General features: G+C 44.6%; 1 protein-coding gene across 1 annotated transcript in view; it reads left to right on the top strand.

The window, feature by feature from the left end:
* Positions 1-22,723, top strand: part of usp44 (ubiquitin specific peptidase 44) — a 51,705-nt gene that overhangs the window by 21,305 nt on the left and 7,677 nt on the right. Inside the window, exon 3 of the mRNA XM_078420211.1 lies at positions 12,716-12,914. Coding sequence (XP_078276337.1) covers positions 12,716-12,914 — 199 coding nt within the window. The remainder of the gene's footprint in view (positions 1-12,715; positions 12,915-22,723) is intronic.

The following is a 22,723-nucleotide window of genomic DNA, read 5'->3' as shown; positions in this document are numbered from 1 at the left end:
ATGGCTAGAGCATTTTTGTTATTTGCCTTTAAATCTTAAAAATAGATGGAAACTAAGATGATGATAATGTCCACGTTGAAAGTCATTACTATCATAAAAGGAAAAAGTAGTCAAGAAATAAAAAGGAAAATCTAAAACTTGACTGAGTATATTTCAACAACCTTCAGTAGACCTAAACGGTAGCTGCAAAGAAAGTGCGTTAATGACGATTTTCCAAAATAACTGTAATTCTGGAATAGTCTTAGCAGGTTGGGAGGTAGCAACTACAATACAGCAGCTTAAAGGAGATATTTAAAGCAAATAGGAAGCTGAATATTAATTAGATTGATATCAGTTGTCGTACTACTAGAATTCATTATTAAGGGGGAAATTCCTATTCTCCTTAATAATGAATACTATCACTGAATTCCAGTGTAAGATATGAAGGAGATAAGTAATTCATGTGGAGTCTGGGACTCTTTGGAAAATCTCATTACAAGATGGCTGCCAGGGGAGTCAATCGTCCAAGGACAAAAATGCTCTCCAAAATACAGTGCAAACATTAGCTTCCTTAACTGTAAATATTTGGTTAAGTAGAATCTTTCATTTGTATTTAGCACCATTATTGTGTCACATGCGCTATGTTCAACATATTTTGGCCATTTGGGTGATTATACACACATCTTGCATAACATCATATACGCAGCTAATGCCCTCATTTCCTCCAGTACATCCTGTTTGTTCCAGCCTGGGAGGGTTACGGGATGGTTGTAGAAAAACCTGGGATTACCTTTGGTCATAAGAGCCTACAGCTCTGTTTGAGCTGGTTCCAGCCATATATCCAGCTGGCCAGATGGCTTAGATAGGCTTTGTCTCCCTGCCATAGAGTCAGGAAAGGAAGTAAACATATGGCATACCTGGAATTTCTAAGTGGGTTTTATAAGATGCATAGAAAAGGTCACTTAAAATATGGACTAAATCTTGTCAAATTGTTGGCTATTATTAGTGGGATCGTGACTTTGTCAGCCTTTTGCTACTTCTAATAATATATTGGATGAGAAAGTAGACTATGTTCATGGTTTTTGATGATAAGTTAATTTGTATGTAAGAAAGCAAGCCACTAGGAGGATGTCAAGTTTTGCAAAGGTTTATCGTCAGGTTAAGCAAATGGACAGGAAGATGATAGATGGCGAATAAAGAAAGAATAAGTGAAATTGTGCACCTTGGTAGGAAGAATTAAAGTAGATGTTGTAAATTGCGACGAAGAAATGTTGTTATAGACAATAGACAATAGGTGCAGGAGTAGGCCATTCAGCCCTTCGAGCCAGCACCGCCATTCATTGCGATCATGGCTGATCACTCTCAATCAGTACCCCGTTCCTGCCTTCTCCCCATACCCCCTCACTCCGCTATCCTTAAGAGCTCTATCCAGCTCTCTCTTGAAAGCATCCAACGAACTGGCCTCCACTGCCTTCTGAGGCAGAGAATTCCACACCTTCACCACTCTCTGACTGAAAAAGTTCTTCCTCATCTCCGTTCTAAATGGCCTACCCCTTATTCTTAAACTGTGGCCCCTTGTTCTGGACTCCCCCAACATTGGGAACATGTTTCCTGCCTCTAATGTGTCCAATCCCCTAATTATCTTATATGTTTCAATAAGATCCCCCCTCATCCTTCTAAATTTCAGTGTATACAAGCCCAATCGCTCCAGCCTTTCAACATACGACAGTCCCGCCATTCCGGGAATTAACTTAGTGAACCTACGCTGCACGCCCTCCATAGCAAGAATATCCTTCCTCAAATTTGGAGACCAAAACTGCACACAGTACTCCAGGTGCGGTCTCACCAGGGCCGGGTACAACTGTAGAAGGACCTCTTTGCTCCTATACTGAACTCCTCTTGTTACGAAGGCCAACATTCCATTGGCTTTCTTCACTGCCTGCTGTACCTGCATGCTTCCTTTCATTGACTGATGTACTAGGACACCCAGATCTCGTTGAACTCCCCCTCCTCCTAACTTGGTGTTGCTCTTTGCAAAGTCAAACCTGGGCAGGGCCTACAGATTGGGTGGCTAGACTCTGGGGAGTGTTGTAGAGCAGAGGGATCTAGGAATGCAGGTACACAGTTTCTTGAAAGTGGCGTCATAGGAAGATATGATGGTCAAGAAGGTTTTTGGCACATTGGCCTTCCTCAGTCAGAATATTGAGTGTTGAAATTGAGACATTATGTACAAAATGTTAGTGAGGCCACATTTGGAGTGTTGTGGAGGCCACCCTGTAATAAGAGAGATGTTGTTAAGCTGGAAAGATTGCAGAGAAGATTTACGGGAATGTTGCCAGGACTTGTGGGCCTGTACTTTAGGGAGAGGTTGGGCAGGCTAGGACTTTATTCCTTGGGATGCAAAGAGATGAGGGATGATCTTGAAGAGACGCATAAGAGCACCAGATGAATAGATTCAGTAAATGCACAAACTTTCCTCAGAGTAGGGGAATCAAGAATTAGAGGACATGGGTTTATGTTGAGGGAGGGGGAAGATTTAATAGGAACCTGAGGGGCTACTCTTTTACACAAAGGATGGCGAGTATATGGAATGCGCTGCTACGAGGAGATAGTTGAGGCAGGTACTATCACAACGTTTAAAAGACATTTGGACTGGAAATGTCCTATATGAATAGGATAGGTTTAGAGCTGTGCTTCTTAAACTATTTCAGTGTCATTCACCCTTGAGTCTTTATCACAAAATTTCATTCATCCTTGACTAAAATTTCTTATGTTATTTGGTAATTTTCATCTTATTCTCCCTTGTGTATAATTTTATATATACTAAGTCATTCACCCCTCTAGTTTCATTCACCCCAAAATAATTTCATTCACCCTTGGGTGAACCATTCACCAGTTTAAGAAGCACTAGTTTAGAGGATATGGACCAAACATAGGCAGGTGGAACTAGTGTAGATGGGGCATGTTGGTCGGCGTGAGCAAGATGGACCGAAGGACTTGTTTCCACGCGAAGTGCAAAGTGGTGTTCTAGTGTGATTGATTCATGAAATGCAGAAAGTAAACTTGCCAGTGTGACAAACATTTTGGAAGACAAATAGTGATTGGAGTACAAACAATGCAAGATCTTTCTACTGTATAGGGCTTTGGTGAGATCAATTGGAGTAGTGCGTGGAATTTTAGTCTAGGTCCTTAAGGAGGATGTGTACCTTGAGAGTTGCTGCATTCTGGACTTGCCAGATTGATTGCTGTTGGGAGAGTGAGATAAGTTTTTCTTAAATATTAAGTAGAATCTTCGTTAAGCTCATTGAGAAATGAGCTCTTTGGAGTAGTTAACAGGGTGGACATCAAAATGCTGCTTCCTCCAGCTGTCAGTTCAAGGGAGAGCTGCCTAAGGATTGGGAATTAGCCATTTAGGGTGAAGATGAGAGACATTTCTTTGTACAGAGTTGTGATTTTTTTTTCCCGGATTCTCTACTTAAGTGAGTTCTTGAATTTGGGCTCTCATTTTTGCTTTGGATGTTGAGGAAATTGGCATGGAAAACAAGGTGGGAAAGCAGGTGAGATACATCTCACAGACCCTCCAGTTGACTGAATACACTCAGATTGGGCTGTAGTGTAAACCTATTCCTCTACCCAATGCTGCAGATTCTACATTTTGCTTCTTTCATTGAGCCAAGTTTCCTATTTTCTGCATGGATCACATTGACTGCAGCCACATAGAACAGTTCCCTCAAGAAACAAGACTTTCTCGTTTTTAATCTAAATCCCACCAAAAAAACATGTAGATTCTTTTGTTTTTTGTGATTACTTTAACTGAAGTTGATTTCAGTGATAATGGGTAATTTTGTTAGCAGGGTTTTCTGTATGTTTCAGGTGACTGGCTTTAAACATTTTTTTTAAATGGAGAAAATTTAAACTGCAAGAAATGCTCTCCTTTGTGTGACAGGAACTATGATGTGACAGATATGAAATGTGCACATGTACCACTTCATTTGCCAGTCTCCTGAGTCCCTGCTTGGGTGAGTTTGTGAATATTACCTTGTATTTGACAATCTGATCTGGGCATTTCTCAGCAGAAGGTACCGTGCTTTCTGTTGATTTAAATTTCTGCCTTGTTTGCAGTGATATGGGGATAGTACGCCTGATGATAAACTCACTGGAAATGCTAAGATCAGGGCAGGTTTACTGGATTTGGCTAATCTGTATTTCATTATACATATCGAAATTTCCACCTTTAATTTTTTGTTTAGTTTAGAGATGCGTTGTGGAAACAGGCCCTTCAGCCCACTGAGTACTCACCGACCAGCGATCACCACACATTAAACTATCATATACACTCTAGGGACAACTTGCATTTATACCAAGCCAATTAACCTACAAACGTGTACGTCTTTGGAGTGTGGGAGGAAAACGGAGTACCCGCAGAAAACTCATGCAGGGAGAACGTACAAACTCCTTACAGACAGCACCCGTAGTCAGGATCTAACCCGGGTCTCTGGCGCTGTAAGGCAGCAACTCTACCACTGTGCCGTCTTGTATTGATCATGTGTTGATCTTGTATCAAACACTGGGGCTAACATCTGCTACCAAAATTCATTTTAATGCTCTTGAACTTGCTGCAGCTTGGGTAAATAGTGTGGGATGTTACAATTAGTGCCAACCAATCCCTCTGGCTGTGACATTTACCTCTACAAGTGGAGTCTTTAACCCTGCTGGACTGAAAAGGTTTAATGGGCTGATATTTCACCACCTGGATTCTGATTTGCAACCCAAGAGAAATTAAATTGACCAACATAAGCAGTCAAGCACTTTTGAACTGGGTCTGTTTCTTGAGTCGGACACAAAATGCTGGAGTAACTCAGCGGGTCAGGCAGCAGCTCTGGAGAAAAGGAATAGGTGACCTTTAGGGTGAGACCCTTTTTCAGGCACTTTTGTTTTTTGAGTGTTTTGCTTTAATCTCCAACAAATGCTTTATTCTTAGGTTTAAAAGGACCTTGAGCAACAAAATAATAACGTAAACTGTATATCATAACTGTCTTGTACTGAGGCAGAGATTTTTACAAATTTAAAGCAAGAATTTAGAAAATTGGAACCAAAATATTACTCTTTTTTTGTGCTTTTATGCATTTGTTGGAAATCACGTATATAAGACTGGTTAAACATAACTCCACTGGGTTAAATCTTAAATTTCATCTTGTAAACTAAAGAGTCTAGAGCAGGGATCTCCAAACTATGGCCCGCGGGCCACATCCAGCCGCCACGAGATTTTATCCGGCCCGCAGCAAGCTCAGGTGGCGGGGACTGGAGGCAGAAGCTGCCGGTGAAGGTTCACCGGAGAGCGGATCGCCACCGACCCAGAGCTGGGACATGGCGAGAGATCGCAGCGCCCCCTCGCAAACAACAAACTCAAGTGAAACTCCCCTCCTTGCCGCCACCGCTCACCCCGGGGATGTGGGGCTTCTGAACAACAACTACACTTGTGTTTGTTCTTATTTCGCTGCGTTAGAGGGAGATGGGGCCGGGGAAGAGAGTAGAGGAGCGGCGCAGATCTCGCTGGCTCTGGGAGAGAGAGAGAGAGAGAGAGGAGAGAGGGAGAGGGAGGGAGCAGCACCCGCAAGTGGCCCTCACCCTTCACCTTTACCCACTGACACCCCCCCCGCGCTCCCGCTCTCACCCGCTGCTCCCACTACCCTGACTCTGCCCCCCCCCCCCCCCCACTCTCTCTCTCTCCCCCTCTACCCCCCTCTCTCTCTCTCTTCTCTCTCTCCCCAGTGGTGGTCACTTTATTTTTTCTGTTTTCTAAATAATTGTATACCTACGGTACATATATATTCCAATATTTCAAGCTCTTTTTAAAAAATTGAATATTATTTATTTGTTGCTATATAAACCTAATGTAAACTAACCAAATCTAACCTAACCTAGTTTAGCCTTTCCTAATCTAATCTAACCTAACCTAACCTAGTCTAAACCTTTTTGAGTTGATTAAATTTATAAAACTCTTTTTTTTTCCTACGGCCCGCAAAAATGTGCCGAATATATAATGTGGCCCTCGTGCTGAAAAGTTTGGAGGCCCCTGGTCTAGAAAATCATTTTTCACCACCTCGGATGATGGTGAGCAAATCAACTACTGTTAGGGAAGCATTTTGGGACATTTAAAGTCATCTTAACAGTAGATAGGAATTATGGCAACAGTTGCAATGGCAGCACAGAAACTGTCTGTTCGGCCCATGACGTCGGTGCCAACTGTCAAGTACCAATCCCATTTTATATTCCCCACATTCCCTTTTAAATCTTCCAAGATTCTGAATTTGGAGAAGGTCATTGAAGTTAGAGAATTCATGGAAGAGGGTAGTGATGTCGTCATAGAGGAGGTGTTGACAGCTTTAAAGTACATGGCTGAACCCCTGGGGCCTGACCAAGTGTATCCTGGAACATTGTGGGAAACCAGAAAATAAATTGCTGAAGCCCTGGCAAGGATATCTGCATCATTGTAACCCACAAAAGACAGGAGAATGGCAAATGTCATGCCTTTATTTAAGAAAGGCTACAAGGCAGGAAAGTACAGACCAGAGAACCTAATGCCTTTGGTGGGTAGGTTACTTAAGGGGATTCTGAGAGACAGGATCTCAGTGCATTTGGAACGGCAAGGACTGAGTAGGGCCAGTCTGCATGGCTTTGTGTGTGGGAAATTGTCTTTCACAAATTTGGTTAGGTTGTTTTGAAGAGGTGACCAGCACGATTGATGTATCGACGTGGACTTTGAGCAAGGCTTTTGACATGGTCTCTATTGGAAGGTTGGATCTCATGGGATTCACGATAAGCTGGTCAAATGGATACAAAATTGACTTGAAGGTAGGCAACACAGGGTGGTGGTAGAGGCTTCAGACTGAAGGCCTATAACGTGGTGTACCACTGGAACTGGTGCTAGGGTGACTTTTTCATTTTATATATATATATATATATATATATATATATATATGTAGGTTAATAGGTATGTAGGTTAATTTGACTGGGTAAATGTAAAAAAATTGTCCCTAGTGTGTGTAGGATAGTGTTAATGTGCGGGGATCGCTGGGCGGCGCGGACTTGGTGGGCCGAAAAGGCCTGTTTCCGCGCTGTATATATATGATATGATATGATATATGTGTGTGAGTGTATGATTTGGATGTGAAAGCTAGTAAGTTTGCTGCGACACTAAAATTGGTGGTTTAGTGGATAGTGAAGAAGGTTATCTAAGATCACATCCGTATGTAGATCAACCAACTCAATAGACCGGGAAATGGCAGATGGTGTTTAATTCGGATCATTTTGGTAAATGGAGCCAGGGCAGGACTTGCACAGTAATGGTAAGGCCCTGTGGGGAGTGCTGTGGAACTGAGACCTTGGGGTATAGATACACAGTTCCATAAAAATGGCGACACATGTGAACAGGGGGTTGAAGGAGGAGTTCACAAGTTCAAGGAACAGCATTAGGCCATTCGGGCCATCCAGTCTACTCCACCATTCAATCATGGCTGACCTATCTTTCCCTGTCAACCCCGATCTCCTGCCTTCGCCCCTTAACCACTGACACCTGTACTAATCAAGAATCTGTCACTCTCCACCATAAAAATATCCATTGATTTGGCCTCCAACGCCATCTTGGCAATGAGTTCCACAGATTCACCACCCTCTCAGTTAGATAGAGCTCTTAATGATAGCGGAGTCAGGGGGTATGGGGAGAGGGTAGGAACGGGGTACTGATTGTGAATGATCAGCCATGAGCACATTGAATGGTGGTGCTGGCTAAAAGGGCCAAATGGCCTACTCCTGCACCTATTGTCTATTCTCTCTGACAAGAAATTCCTTCTCATCTTCTGTGTAAAGGTACGTCCTTTTATTCTGAGGCTATGGCCTCTGGTCCTAGACACCTAGACTGTCCCACTAGTTTTCCACACACGCCAAGTTTGGCATGCTTGCCTCCATCGCTCAGGGTATTGACTACAGGAGTTGAGACATCATATTGCCATTGTTCAAGATGCTGGTAAGGCCACATGTGGAATGCTGTGTAAAGTTCTGGTCACTCTGCTATTTGAAAAATGCCATTAAACTGGAATGGACCCAAAAATGATTAAGGAGGATGTTACCAGTTCTGGAAGGTTTACGTTATAAGGAGAAGCTCGATAGGCTGGGTCTTCTAGAAGTAAATAAAATACACCGATCAGCCAAAACATTATGACCACCGACAGGCAAAGGGAATAACATTGATTTTCTTGTTACAGTGGCACCTGTCAAGGGGTGGGATATATTAGGCAGCAAGTGAACAGTCAATTCTTGAAGTTGATGTGTTGGATGCAGGAGAAATGGGCAGGAGTAAAGACCTGAGCGACTTTGACAAGGGTCAAATTGTTATGGCCAAACGACTGGGTCAGAGCATCTCTGAAACGGCAAGGCTTGCGAGGTGCTCCCGGTCAGCAGTGGTGAGTACCGACCGACGGTGGTCTGAGGAGGGACAAACCACAAACCGGCGACAGACAGGGTGCTGGGTACCCAAGGCTCATCGATGCGCGAGAGCAATGAAGGCTATCCCGTCTGGTCCGAACCGACCGAAAGTCGACTGTGGCACAAGTCACAGAAAGTTTTAATGGTGGTCATGGGAGGAATGTGTCACAATACACAGTGCATCGCACCCTGCTGCGTATGGGGCTGCACACGGAGGACCAACAGCATATTAGGCAGGTGGGCATAATGTTTTGGCTGATCGGTGTATATTCCCCTGGAAGATCCAAGATACCTTCTAGGGGTATATAAAGTTGTGAGGGGCTTGGGCAAGATGAATGGTCTGTTTTTTTCTCGAGGCTTCATGGAGTCTAAAATTGGAAGGCACAGGTTTAAGCTGAGAGGAGAAAGATTTAAAAGGGACAAGAGAGTTAGCTTTTTCACTCAGAGGGTGATGGTTGTGTGGAATGAACTGAAAGAAGAAGTGGTCGAGGGAGGTGAAATTACTATGTTTCGAATACATTTGGACAAGATCAGAAGGCAGTGGAGGCCGATTCCCTGGATGTTTTCAAGAGAGTTAGATAGAGCTCTTAATGATAGCGGAGTCAAGGGATATGGGGAGGGGGCAGGAACGGGGTACTGATTGTGGATGATCAGCCATGATCACGGTGAATGGCCTCCTCCTGCACCTATTGTCTATTGATCATGGATAGAAAGGATTCAGAGGGAAATGGACCAAACACATACAAGTGTGACTTGATTAGATGGGTACCTTGGTGATCTTGGACAGGCTGGGCAAAGGCCCTGTTTGCGTGCTGCATAATGCTATGACTTTCTATGGCTCTACTCTACCAATTGGTTTACAAGCTCTGACCTTTGGAATGGGGAAGGTGTGGACTGGAATGTTGTTAAAGGGCTCAGTGAAGATATACTCACATAGTCATGACGGCAAACAGCAGGGAAATAGGCGCACCATGTGCCAACCGCAGATGTCTATCCATGCTGATCCAGCACTCAGCGCATAGATTGCTGTGCCGTGTAAATACATTTAAAATAATATAAGCACACCTGCCCTCACCACCCCTGTAGGCAGCATTTGTAGATTACAACCACATTCTGGGTATAAAATTCTTCATCAAATCTCCTTCTAAATTTTCTATTCCTTGCCTTAAACTTTGTGAACAGCTCCATCCAAGACCGCAAGAAATTGCAGCGAATCGTTGTCGCAGCCCAGACCATCACACAAACCAACCTCCCTTCCATCGACTCCATTTACACCTCACACTGCCTCGGCAAGGCCAGCAGCATAATCAAGGATGAGGTGCAGAAGTGTGAAAACGCACACCTCCAGATTCAGAAACCGTTTCTTCCCAGCTGTTATCAGGCAACTGAACCATCCTACCACAACCAGAGAGCCGTCCTGAACTATTATCTGCCTCATCAGGGAACCTCAGACTATCTTTGATCGGACTTTACTGGCTTTACCTTATACTAAACGTCATTCCATTATCGTATCTGCACACTGCGAGTGGCTTGATTGTGATCATATATAGTCTTTCCGCTGACTGGTTAGCACGCAACAAAAGCATTTCACGTGACAATAATCCAAACTGAACTGAAACTCGGTTCTCAAAATTCAATTGAACAGGTCCTCCCTTTAACAAAGCCATTCCAAGTGCACATTGTTCCAGAATTCTCCATCTACTGTGTTCTTCTCCATAGTGAATACAGACGATAGGTTTTCATTGCAGACCTGAGCTACATTTGTTGGCCCCTAGAATGCTACTTTAGTTATGTTCTTGGAGTAGAATAAGGCCATTCGTCCCATCCAGGCTACTCCGCCATTCAATCATGGCTGATCGTTTCCCTCTAGTCCCTAATATGCCCTATTCTTCGTATGATAAAAGAGGAACTGCAGGTGCTGGTTTATACCAAATATAGACACAAATTGCAGAGTAACTCAGCAGGTCAGGCAGCATCTCTGGAGAAACTGGCATTGCCCTCTTGAGCTTAATGTACTGTTGTTTATTTTCCTTAATTTTGTTCTCTAGAGCCCCTCTTTGCCCTTTAATCTTTTTCGAGGCCCTGCCCTTACTGTCTGTGCTCCTGTATGCGTGGACCCGGTGGGCCGAAGGGTCTGTTTCCACGCTGTATCTCTAAACTAAACTAAACTAGTCCCACCTGCCTGCGCTTGGTCCATATCCCTCCAACTTGTCCTATCCATGTACTTGTCTAACTGTTTCTTAAAAGTTGGGATAGTCCCAGCCTCAACTACCACTTCTGGCAGCTTGTTCCATACACCCACCGCCCTTTGAGTGAAAAAGTTACCCCTCAGATTCCTATGAAATCTTTTCCCCTTCACCTTGAACCTATGTCCTCTGGTCCTCAATTCCCCTACTCTGGGCAAGAGATTCTATTCCTCTCATGATTTTATACATCTATAAGATCACCCCTCATCCTCCTGCTTTCCAAGGAATAGAGACCCAACCTCTCAGACCTTCTAGTGCTGGCAACATCCTCGTAAACCTTCTCTGAACCTTTTCAGGCTTGCAATATCTTTCCTATAACATGGTGCCCCGAACTGAACACAATATTAAAGTCTTTCACAACCATCTTCACTATCTGCAAAACCACCCACTTTTGTGTGATCAGTGTGTGTAGGATAGCATAAGTGTACGGGGATTGTTGGTTGACACGGACTTGGTGGGCCGAAGGGCGTGTTTCTGCGCTGTATCACTAAACTAAAGGTGAAGATAATAAATAAATGTTCATGTTAAACGACCCTCGTTGAAATTGCACTTTTCTGATTTGCAGAAAAATTGATTTACGGACAGTTCTTGGGAATGGAACCCTAGGTAAACCCAGGGATTGCCTGTATTGGGAAAGTTGAATACCCCTACTAATACCCCTCTCATTTTTAAACTTGTATTTACTGAGGCTTTTATGAAATACAATGGGCAATTTGTAAAACTTGTGTTTCAGCTAACTCTTAAAGCCCTTCACAATCATTTCAAATGTAACGTTGGTGCAATTTATCAGAGGACGAGTCGTGAGCTTTAGTTATGTGTACAAGCTTGAAAATATCCTGTTTTAAAAGGATCCATTAGAAATGATGCAATACTTGTACTGGGAGTTTAATTTGGTTTTGTTTATTGTCATGTGTACTGAGGTACAGTGAAAAGCTTTTCTGAGGTACTTTTCAGAGGAAATTACAAGCATTTCTATAAATTACATAAAATCATAAAATCATTTTAGTTGTTTGGAGAGGAAAATGACATTATGCTGTCATTGTAACACCTAATGGATCTTTGAAATTCTGCACATTATCCGTCCTTTGTTTGACATTAACATTTGCAAGTACCAGGAGTCCGTGTACTTGTGGAAGCAGTGGGTGAAGAAAACCAGTGAAAGCAATTCAAAGGTGACTGTCATTTATGTTGTGTAGCCATTGGCAGCATAATGACTGATGCTGCAAATGGTTCTCTTCATGTGCTGGAAGGGGGGGTGCTTTTTTTAGCCTGCCACTGACTGCTGTACATGTCAGGTTAACTGCTGGCTCCAACTGAATCAGTGGCTGTTGAGTCAGTGCTCCTACAGTAGTTTGGAGTGTTCTGTTAATGTGATTGGCATTATTGGTTTGCCCATTCGATGGTGTTTCGACAGGTATCACATGCCTATTGAAATGCTTAACGTGGCTTCTCTGGTCCTGGAGTTGCTTGCATTTGCCTCCAAGTAACATGCAGCAGGAAGATAGAAATTACTTTCTACAGAGCACCACATTCTTTGTTTCAGTAAAGGCAGCCTCGAATAAAATGAAGCTTCTTTTATTGCAGAGTGTGCCGTGGCATATTTACACGTCTATCTGTAAAGATTTACTGTTGCACCAAACATCTCAAATTATTGCCTTTCAGCGTTTATAAAACCCACAACCTTTTACTATTCAAGCGTTCTCAATGCGATTGACCCATAAAATTTGAGAAAATATTAAAATTATTAACCAATTAATTTATTACACACTTTCAAAACTGGGAATGGTGGTGTTATTATTGCAGGTAATTTCTTTCACCCTTTTTTGCCATTTTCTAAACTTTAAATTAGCCTCACTGGAAAGCTCTGTATAATTAAGCTATTACCAGATTTCTGCTGAAACAAAATCTGTTACTGTCTAATTGGGATCCGCTTTTACTTGAAGGATAAAGTGGGAATGAGGGTTGAAATCACCAATTATGTAATTGACTCGTATCCTTTGAAACAGGTTACTTGCCTTACTTGCGACAACAAATCCAACACAATTGAATCCTTCTGGGACCTTTCTCTAGAATTTCCCGAGCGATACCACTGCAATGGAAAAGAAGATGCTTCCCCATATCCTTGCTTGTTGACGGAAATGTTGGCAAAATTCACTGAGACAGAGGCTTTGGAAGGGAAAATTTATGCCTGTGACCAATGCAACAGTGAGTAAAGTTGAAGCAATATGTTTGAACGCTGTGCAAAGATTGAATCGTTATGGAGTAGGGATCTTTTTTCTATTGAAAATGCTCCTTACTTATGTATAAGATTGTTAAAATGTGGCAAGAACTTTGTTTTAGACATGTGGCAATAGAATCTTATAAGAAAATGACTGCAGATGCTGGTACAAATCGAAGGTATTTATTCACAAAATGCTGGAGTAACTCAGCAGGTCAGGCAGCATCTCAGGAGAGAAGGAATGGGTGAAGTTTCTGGTCGAGACCCTTCTTCAGTCTGATGGGTGACGTTTCTGGTCGAGACCCTTCTTCAGTCTGAAGAAGGGTCTCGACCCAAAACGTCACCCATTCCTTCTCTCCTGAAATGCTGCCTGACCTGCTGAGTTACTCCAGCATTTTGTGAATAAATACTGGCAATAGAATCTAAACTTTGTTTGGTTTATAATTTTCTGATTTATTTTGTATTCCTCTTCGCTAACCCATTTATTTGTGATGCTGACCAAATATCAGATTCTGTTATTTAAAGTGAAATCTGACTCGCACTGCTCATCATGTATCAGTACATTATAAATGGCATCGATTGTAATCATGTATTGTCTTTCTGCTGACTGGTTAGCACACAACAAACAGCTTTTCACTGTCTCTTGGCACATGTGACAATCAACTCAAACTGATTCGTTAATCATATCATATCATATCATATATATACAGCCGGAAACAGGCCTTTTCGGCCCACCAAGTCCGTGCCGCCCAGCGATCCCCGTACATTAACACTATCCTACACCCACTAGGGACAATTTTTTTTTTTTTAATAACATTTTTACCCAGCCAATTAGCCTACATACCTGTACGTCTTTGGAGTGTGGGAGGAAACCGAAGATCTCGGAGAAAACCCACGCAGGTCACGGGGAGAACGTACAAACTCCTTACAGTGCAGCACCCGTAGTCAGGATCGAACCTGAGTCTCCGGCGCTGCATTCGCTGTAAAGCAGCAACTCTACCGCTGCGCTACCGTGCCGCCCAATCTAATGAAAGATTCTGGGCACCATGATATAGGAAAGATGTTGTCAAGTTGGAAAGGGTGCAGAGAAAATTTACAAGGATGTTACCAGGACTCGAGGGTCTCAACTACGTCCTGTGACAGCTTGTTCCAGACATCCACCACCCTTTGTGTGAAAAAATTACCCCTCAGATTCCTATTAAATCTTTTACCTATGAACCTTAAACTTATGTTCTCTGGGCAAGAGAATCTGTGCATCTACCCAATCTATTCCTCTCATGATCTTATACACCTCTCTAAGATTGCCCCTCATTCGTCTAAGCTCCAAGGAATAAAGTCCCAGTCTACTCAACCTCTGCCAATAGCTCAGACCCTCTAATCCTGGCAACATCCTTGTAAATCTTCTCTGTACCCTTTCCAGCTTGACAACATCCTTCCTATAACATGGTACCCAGAACTGAACACAATACTCTAAATGTGGCCTCACCAATGTCTTATACAACTGCAACATCTTCTATACTCAACACTCTGGCTGATGAAGGCTAATGTGCCAAAAGCCTTTTTGACCACCCGATCTACCTGCGATTCCACCTTCAGGGAACTATGCACCTGCACTCCTAGATCCCTCTGCTCTACAACACTGCCCAGAGCCCTACCATTCATTGTGTAGGTCCTGCCCCGTTAGACTTTCCAAAATGCAACATCTCATATTTTTCTGTATTAAATTCCATCAACCATTCCTCAGCCCACCTGGCCAATTGATCCAGATCCTGCTGCAATCGTTCACACCCATCTTCACTATCTGCAAAACCACCCACTTTTGTATCATCAGCAAACTTGCTAATCTTACCGTGTATGTTCTCATCCAAATCATTGATGTAGATGACAAACAGTAACGGGCCCAGCACCGAACCCTGAGGCACACCACTAGTCACAGGCCTCCAGTCCGAGAAGCAACCTTCCACCATCACCCTCTGCTTCCTTCCACGAAACCAATTTTCTATCCATTCAGCTATCTCTCTTGGAGCCCAGAGCTACCAACTATGGGAACCTTGTCGAATGCTTTACTGAAGTCCATATATACAACATCTACAGCTCTGCCCTCATTGACCTTTTTGGTCACATCTTCAAAAAACTCAATCAGATTTGTGAGACACGACCTCCAACGTACAAAACCATGCTGACTGTCCCTAATCAACCCTTGCCCATCCAAATGGCTGTACAGCCTATCCCTCAGAATACTCTCTAGTAACTTTCCAAATACAGATGTTAAGCTCACTTGCCTATAGTTCCCAGCATTCTCCCTGCAGCCCTTATATAAAGGCACAACGTTTGCCACCCTCCGATATCCGGCACCTCTCCTGTATTTAAAGACGACTCGTAAATTTCAACCAGGACTCCCACAATTTCCTCTCTGGTTTCCCACAATGTCCTCGGATATATCTGATCATGCCCTGGAGATTTGTCTACCATCACACACGACAGTACCTTCAGCATCTCTCTGACCGTAACACTGACTGCTCTCAAGACACTTCCAGAGACTGCCCCAAATCCCTCCGTCCTCCTGTCTTTCTACTCGGTAAATACAGAGGAGAAATGCTCATTGAGGACCTTGGCCATCTCCTGTGGCTCCACACAGAGTTGACTGCTTTGATTCCTGCGGGGGCCCACTCTCTCTGGTTACTCATTTCCCCCTTATGTATTTATAGAATCTCGGGGTTGATCTTAATGCTATCTGCCAGAGCTATCTCCTGGCCCCTTTTTGCCCTTCTGATTTCCTTTTTTACTATGCCCCTTCGTTCCCGAAACTCCTCCAGGAATACACGTTGATGAGTTGCCTCCTGATGTTTTTTCCTGTTGTACTGCCACCATTTTATTTTCTCCTTACACCCATCTACGTTGTGGTTGCTTTGATAGCTTGACTTTCCGGAGTGCCTTGGAAATGTCTTCCATCGTTATCCACTTTGGAGGTTATCCACTTGGACGGCATGTGAGGTTATCCACTTTGGCGGCAGAAACAAGGAGGCAGATTATTATCTCAATGGAGTTAGGTTAGGTATGGGGAGGTCCAGCGAGACCTGGGTGTCCTTGTACACCAGTCACTGAAAGTTGGTGTGCAGGTACAGCAGGCAGTGAAGAAAGCTAATGGAATGTTGGCCTTCATAATGAGAGGATTTCAGTATAGGAGTAAAGAGGTTCTTCTGCAGTTGTATAGGGCCCTGGTAAGACCACATCTGGAGTATTGTGTACAGTTTTGGTCTCCTAATTTGGGGAAGGACATCCTTGTAATTGAGGCAGTGCAGCGTAGGTTCGCAAGATTGATCCCTGGGATGGCGGGACTGACATATGAGGAAAGATTGAAAAGACTAGGCTTGATTTCACTGGAGTTATAGACAATAAACAATAGACAATAGGTGCAGGAGTAGGCCAATCGGCCCTTCGAGCCAGCACCACCATTCAATGTGATCATGTCTGATCATTATCAATCAGTACCCCGTTCCTGCCTTCTCCCCATACCCCCTGACTCTGCCATCCTTTAGAAGGATGAGAGGGGATCTTATAGAAACATATAAAATTATAAAAGGACTGGACAAGCTAGATGCAGGAAAAATGTTCCCAATGTTGGGCGAGTCCAGAACCAGGGGCCACAGTCTCAGAATAAAGGGGAGGCCATTTAAAACTGAGGTGAGAAAAAAACATTTTCACCCAGAGAGTTGTGAATTTGTGGAATTCTCTGCCACAGGGGGCAGTGGAAGCCAAATCACTGGATGGATTTAAGAGAGAATTAGATAAAGTTCTAGGGGCTAGTGGAATCATGGGATATGGGGAGAAGGCAGGCACGGGGTATTGATTGGGGACGATCAGCCATGATCACAATAAATGGCGGTGCTGGCTCGAAGGGCCGAATGGCCTCCTCCTGCACCTATTTTTTATGTTTCTATGTCTTGAATCATGGTTTTGCCTCCACCCTAATTGTATGGCCCTGACTCCACCTATTCCTGAACCTTTTCTCCTACCCCTCTCTGTTGGGCAGTGTTTCCCTCTGAAATCTGCTCTTCCAGTACTTTAACACTTTCCATAGTTCAGCTCCTTCATCAGCCCAGTAACTTTGTCGATAAGTTTTTTTAAACTATTTTAAAACAAAATTTAAATTCTAATCGCAGTTACAAAATCTTTGGGATGTTGATGCCATTGTCAAGGCACCAATTATCATCCACCTGTGCTGCCTGCATTCAAAAAGCTTCAAATGTGAAAATAAATAAGTCTAATGGCCTCTGTAGCCTGCTCATCATTCACAATAGACAATAGGTGCAGGAGGAGGCCATTCGGCCCTTTGAGTCAGCACCGCCATTCAATGTGATTATGGCTGATCATTCTCAATCAGTACCCCGTTCCTGCCTTCTCCCCATACCCCCTGACTTCGCTATCCTTAAGAGCTCTATCTAGCTCTCTCTTGAAAGCACTCAGAGTATTGGCCTCCACCGCCTTCTGAGGCAGAGAATTCCACAGATTCACAACTCTCTGACTGAAAAGGTTTTTCCTCATCTCAGTTCTAAATGGCCTACCCCTTATTCTCAAACTGTGGCCCTTGGTTCTGGACCCCCCCAACATTAGGAACATGTTTCCTGCCTCTAACGTGTCCAACCCCTTACTAATCTTATACGTTTCAATAAGATCCCCTCTCATCATAGAGGGCTTGATACCAATGTTCTTTGATTCTTTTATTGTCCAAAAATTTGTTTGTTAAATTTTAGTTTTGAGTATATTTTTGCAATGCAGCCAAAGGTCTCTGCTGTGAATTCTAAGGGCTTATCGCTGTGTAATTTCTTTCACCACTTATTCTGACACTGATCCAAGATGTCGGCTCCAGATAGTGGAAATAGCCTTCCAAAATCCTGTTTCTGTGGGATCACCTTCCTCAACTATTCTGCACTCTAGCAGAAGCCAGCAGTTCCTTGTCCAATAAATTAATCCAGCTACTCTATGGCACAGCTTCTAAGGCTGGTAATGCGTCTTTGGTGTAGGAAAAAACTGCAGATGCTGGTTAAAATCGAAGGGAGATACAAAATGCTGGAGTAACTCAGCGGGTCAGGCAGCATCTCGGGAGAGAAGGAATGGGTGACGTTTCGGGTCGAGACCCTTCTTCAGACTGACTGAAGAAGGGTCTCGATCTGAAACGTCACCCATTCCTTTTCTCCCGAGATGCTGCCTGACCCGCTGAGTTACTCCAGCATTTTATGTCTACCTTTAATGTTTCTTTGGTGCAGACACTGAAACTACCAACAACAAGTCATCTACTGTCTCTAAGCACTCTATAATTGCAGCAAAACCTCCTACAACAATTACCCTGCAATTTGCCATTCATTACGAGCTGAATATGCAAGGGTAAGTCCTTCATTTTGTCAATTAGCAGATTAAGAGATCCCAGTGAATTCTGTGAGGGTGAAGATCAAGAGACTGACAGGCATGTTGGTAATGCTGATTGAGAGGGTGATGAAGGCTTGTTTAGTTTAGAGATACAGCGCGGAAACAGGCCCTTCAGCCCACCGGGTCCGTGCCGACCAGCGATCCCCGCACACTAACACTATCCTACACACTAGGGACAATTTGTACATTTACCAAGCCAATTAAACTACAAACATGTACGTCTTTGGAGTGTGGGAGGAAACCGAAGATCTCGGAGAAAACCCACGCAGGAACGTACAAACTCCATATAGACAGCACCCGTAGTCGGGATCGAACCTGGGTCTCCGGCACTGCATTCGCTGTAAGGCAGCAACTCTACCGCTGCGCCACCGTGACCGCCCAATGTGTAATCAAAATATACTTTATTCAGGCTAAACGATATATGCAAAATAAGAACTGTGCAAAAGTTCTTCCACGTTCTCGGAGGCTCTCTCTCTATTCATTCATCAGCATCGTATGGCCGTATTCACAGAAATATTATGATAGCCAGCACCGTTGCCACTCACGTGGCCTCCTGGGGTGACATCCCTTCCCTTGTTTCAGGGGCGTCTCCATCACACTCTGGCCCCCAATGTCAAGTGGTGGAAGGATCCTAGACTGTGGTCCTCCCCTGATCAGGCTGCTGGAAGTGTGAATAGAGGTGACAAACGAGATCAATGAGGGGAATAAAAAACTATAGATTAGACTCAAAGTGCTGGAGTAACTCAGCAGGTCAGGCAGCATCTATGGAGAAGAAGGACAAGGGCCTTCAGTCGGAAAAAGTGTCTCGACCTGAGACGTCGCCTATCCTTTTTAGATCCTTCTTCAGACTCTGGAGAAAAGGAATAGGCGACGCTTCTGGTCGAGACCCTTCCAGTGATGTGGCCTGCCCCGCTGAGTTACTCCATTTTTTTGAGTCTGTCTTTGGTTTAAATTAGCATCTGCAGTTCCTCCCTGTGCATTTTATGCAGTGCTGGGTAGCACACCTTGCAACTTTCCTGAATGCTTTGGATAGGATGCATGAGAGATTTTACCAATATAATTCAGACCTAGGAGCGTTATGTGGGAGACTAGAGAAGCTAGGGGTATTCTCCTTGGAACAGTGGTGGCTGTGAAGACATCAATGGATATTTAATCCTGACACCATATTTCCAAGTTCTCTATCGTCTTAGACACAAAATGCTGGAGTAACTCAGCGGGACAGGCAGCATCTCAGGAGAGAAGGAATGGGTGACGTTTCGGGTCGAGACCCTTCTTCAGACTGATGTCAGGGGAGGGGGTGGAACGAAGATAGAATATAGTCGGAGACAGGAAGACTAATGGGAGAACTGGGAAGGGGGAAGGGATAGAGAGTGGAAGCAGGGGCTATCTGAAGTTAGAGAAGTCAAACTACCCACACGAAATATGAGGTGCTATTTCTCCAATTTGCTCTGGGCCTCACTTTGACAATGGAGGAGGCCCAGGACAGAAAGGTCAGATTGGGAATGGGAGGAGGAGATGCAGTGCTGAGCCACCGGGAGATCAGGCAGGTTATGTTTTTCTCTGTTGCCTTCCTATACTCCGCCTCGTCATTGTTCCTGATATATGGTACTCTACCATACTATGGTATACTACAGGGATCTCCAAACTATGGCCCGCGGGCCACATCCGGCCGCCACGAGACTTTATCTGGCCTGCAGCAAGCTCTTAGACGGCGGGGATTGGAGGCAGAGGCTGCCGGTGAAGGTTCACCGGAGAGCGGATCGCCACCGACCCAGAGCCGGGACATGGCGAGAGATGGCAGTGCCCCCCTCGCAAACAATAAACCCAAGGAAACTTCCCTCCTCGCCACCACCACCAATCAACCTGGGGGAGAGAGAGAGGGGGGGGGGGGGGGAGAGAGAGTCGGGGTAGAGGGTCCTGGAGAGAGTGCACCCGGGGCAGCGGGTGAGAGCGGGAGCACGGGGAGGGGGAGGGTGTCAGGGTCCGGGGAAGGAGCGCCGCCACATGTGGGTGCTGCTCCCTCCCTCTCTCTCTCTCTCTCTCTCTCCCAGAGCCAGGGAGATCTGTGCTGCTCCTCCACTCTCTTCCCTGGTCCTGTCTCCCTCTAACGCAGCGAAATAAGAACAAACACAAGTGAAACTTCCCTCCTCGCCACCACCGCTCACCCCGGGGATGTGGGGCTTCTGAACAACTACACTTGTGTTTGTTCTTATTTTAGATAAAGGGAAACTTCCCATTGACAGGGGGGTCGGATTAATGGACATATTGTAGGAATGAGAAGTGCAGTTCAGTGACATGAGGAAAACGTTTGTATGTAACGGGTGAATAGAGTCTGCAGTGCAATGCCAGTGGTGGTAAAGGTAGCAGATTCAACTGTGGTGCTGACAGGGGAAGGATGTAAATATCTGACAGGAGAAAGAAAGGCAGCACAGTTGGGCAGCGGGTAGAGTTGCTGCTTTATGGCTCCAGAGACCCGGGCTTGATCCAGACTACGGGCACAGTCTGTATGGAGTTTGCACGTTCTCCATGTGACCGCGTGGGGTTCCTCCGGGTGCTCCGGTTTCTACCCACAGTCCAAAGACGTGCAGGTTTGTAGGTTAATAGTAAATTGTCTCCAGTGTGTAGGATACAACCAGTGTACGTGTGTTCGCTGGTCGGCGTGATCTCAGTGGGACAAAGGGCCCGTTTCTATGCCTTCTCTTTCTAAACTAAACTAAATGGAAGAGCTGTGAGTAAAGGGTGAGGGAGAATGGTACTATATAGATTGGTCTTCTGCTTTAACCAACCTGTCATTCTATCATATATTGATTGTCCAAACATTCTATGATTTTCCTTATTTGTGAAATTCTCTAGCTTTAGTTTAGTTTAGAGATACAGCGCGGAAACGGGCCCTTAAGCCCACCGAGTCCACGCCGACCAGCGATCCCCGCACACTAACACCATCCTACACACTAGGAACAATTTACAATTTTACCTAAGCCAGTTAGCTTACAAACCTGTGCATCTTTGGAGTGTGGGAGGAAACTGGAGCACCCGGAGAAAACCTACGCAATTCACGGGGAGAAGGTACAAACTCCGTACAGGCAGCCACCCGTAGCCCGGGCGTCTGGCGCTGTGAGGCAGCGATTGTACCGCTGCTCCACCGCTCTACCGCTAGATCCCTATAACGTTTTGTTCCTGTCCGGCTAATTGATAGTTCCACACACTTTGTCTCCCTTATTGAAATAGTGGCACACCTGAGACTGTTCTGCAACCACAAGAGTGGTTGGCCACCAGTTCTGCAGACAAATGCAGTCAAGATGAATGAGAGCAGCCATACTACTTAAAACACTGGATTGTGGTATTTTCCCCGTAGTTTGTTGCACTGCTTGTTGTACTGATGTATGGCTTGACTGTACTCGGCTATCCTATGATTTGACTGGATGGCCCACAAGCAAAGCTTTTCCCTGTACGCCCAAATTCTGCTCTAACTCCATCTGTGTTTGCAAATGACACCACTGTTGTGGGCCTGATATCAAATAGTGACGAGGCAAAGTGTAGGAAGGAGATGAAGAACGTTGTAACATGGTGTCAGGATAATAACCTCTCCCCTGATGTCCGCAAGATTAAGGAGCTAGTTATGAACTTCGGCAAGCCTGATGGAGTATATGCCCCATCAGCATCCATGGTGCCAAAGTGGAAATGGTTGAGAGCTTCGTGTCATAGAAACATAGAAAATGGGTGCAGGAGGAGGCCATTTGGCCCTTCGAGCCCTTCGAGCCAGCACTGCCATTCATTGTGATCATAGGTGATCGTCCACAATCAGTAACCTGTACCAGCCTTCTCCACATATACCTTGATTCCGCTAGCCCCTAGAGCTCTATCTAACTCTCTTTTAAATCCATCCAGTGATTTGATCTCCACTGCCCTCTGTGGCAGAGAATTCCACAAATTCACAACGCTCTGGGTGAGAATGTTTTTTCTTGGCGCTACTGTTGCCAATAAGCTGTCGTGGACTAACCGCAGTGATGTGAAAGCCAAGAAGGCACACCAACTCCTCTGCTTTATGAGGAGCCTGAGAACATTCTGCATGTATCCGATGTCTCTTCCGATTACCAACTTCTACACACGCACAATAGAGAGTATATTGTCGGGTTGCATCACAGCTCAGTGCTGGAACAGCTCTGCCCAAGACCACAAGAAATTGCATAATCAGTCTGAAGACGGGTCTCGACCCGAAACCTCACCCATTCCTTCTCTCCTAGATGCTGCCTGACCTGCTGAGTTACTCCAGCATTTTGTGATACTTTCGATTTATACCAGCATCTGCAGTTATTTTTCTAATTGCAGAGAGTTGTAGATGTGGCTCAGTCCATCACACAGACCAAAC

Source organism: Rhinoraja longicauda, chromosome 23 (assembly GCF_053455715.1).
Source record: "Rhinoraja longicauda isolate Sanriku21f chromosome 23, sRhiLon1.1, whole genome shotgun sequence".
In the NCBI taxonomy this organism is placed as follows: domain Eukaryota; kingdom Metazoa; phylum Chordata; class Chondrichthyes; order Rajiformes; family Arhynchobatidae; genus Rhinoraja; species Rhinoraja longicauda.
This window is presented reverse-complemented; position numbering and strand designations above follow the sequence as displayed.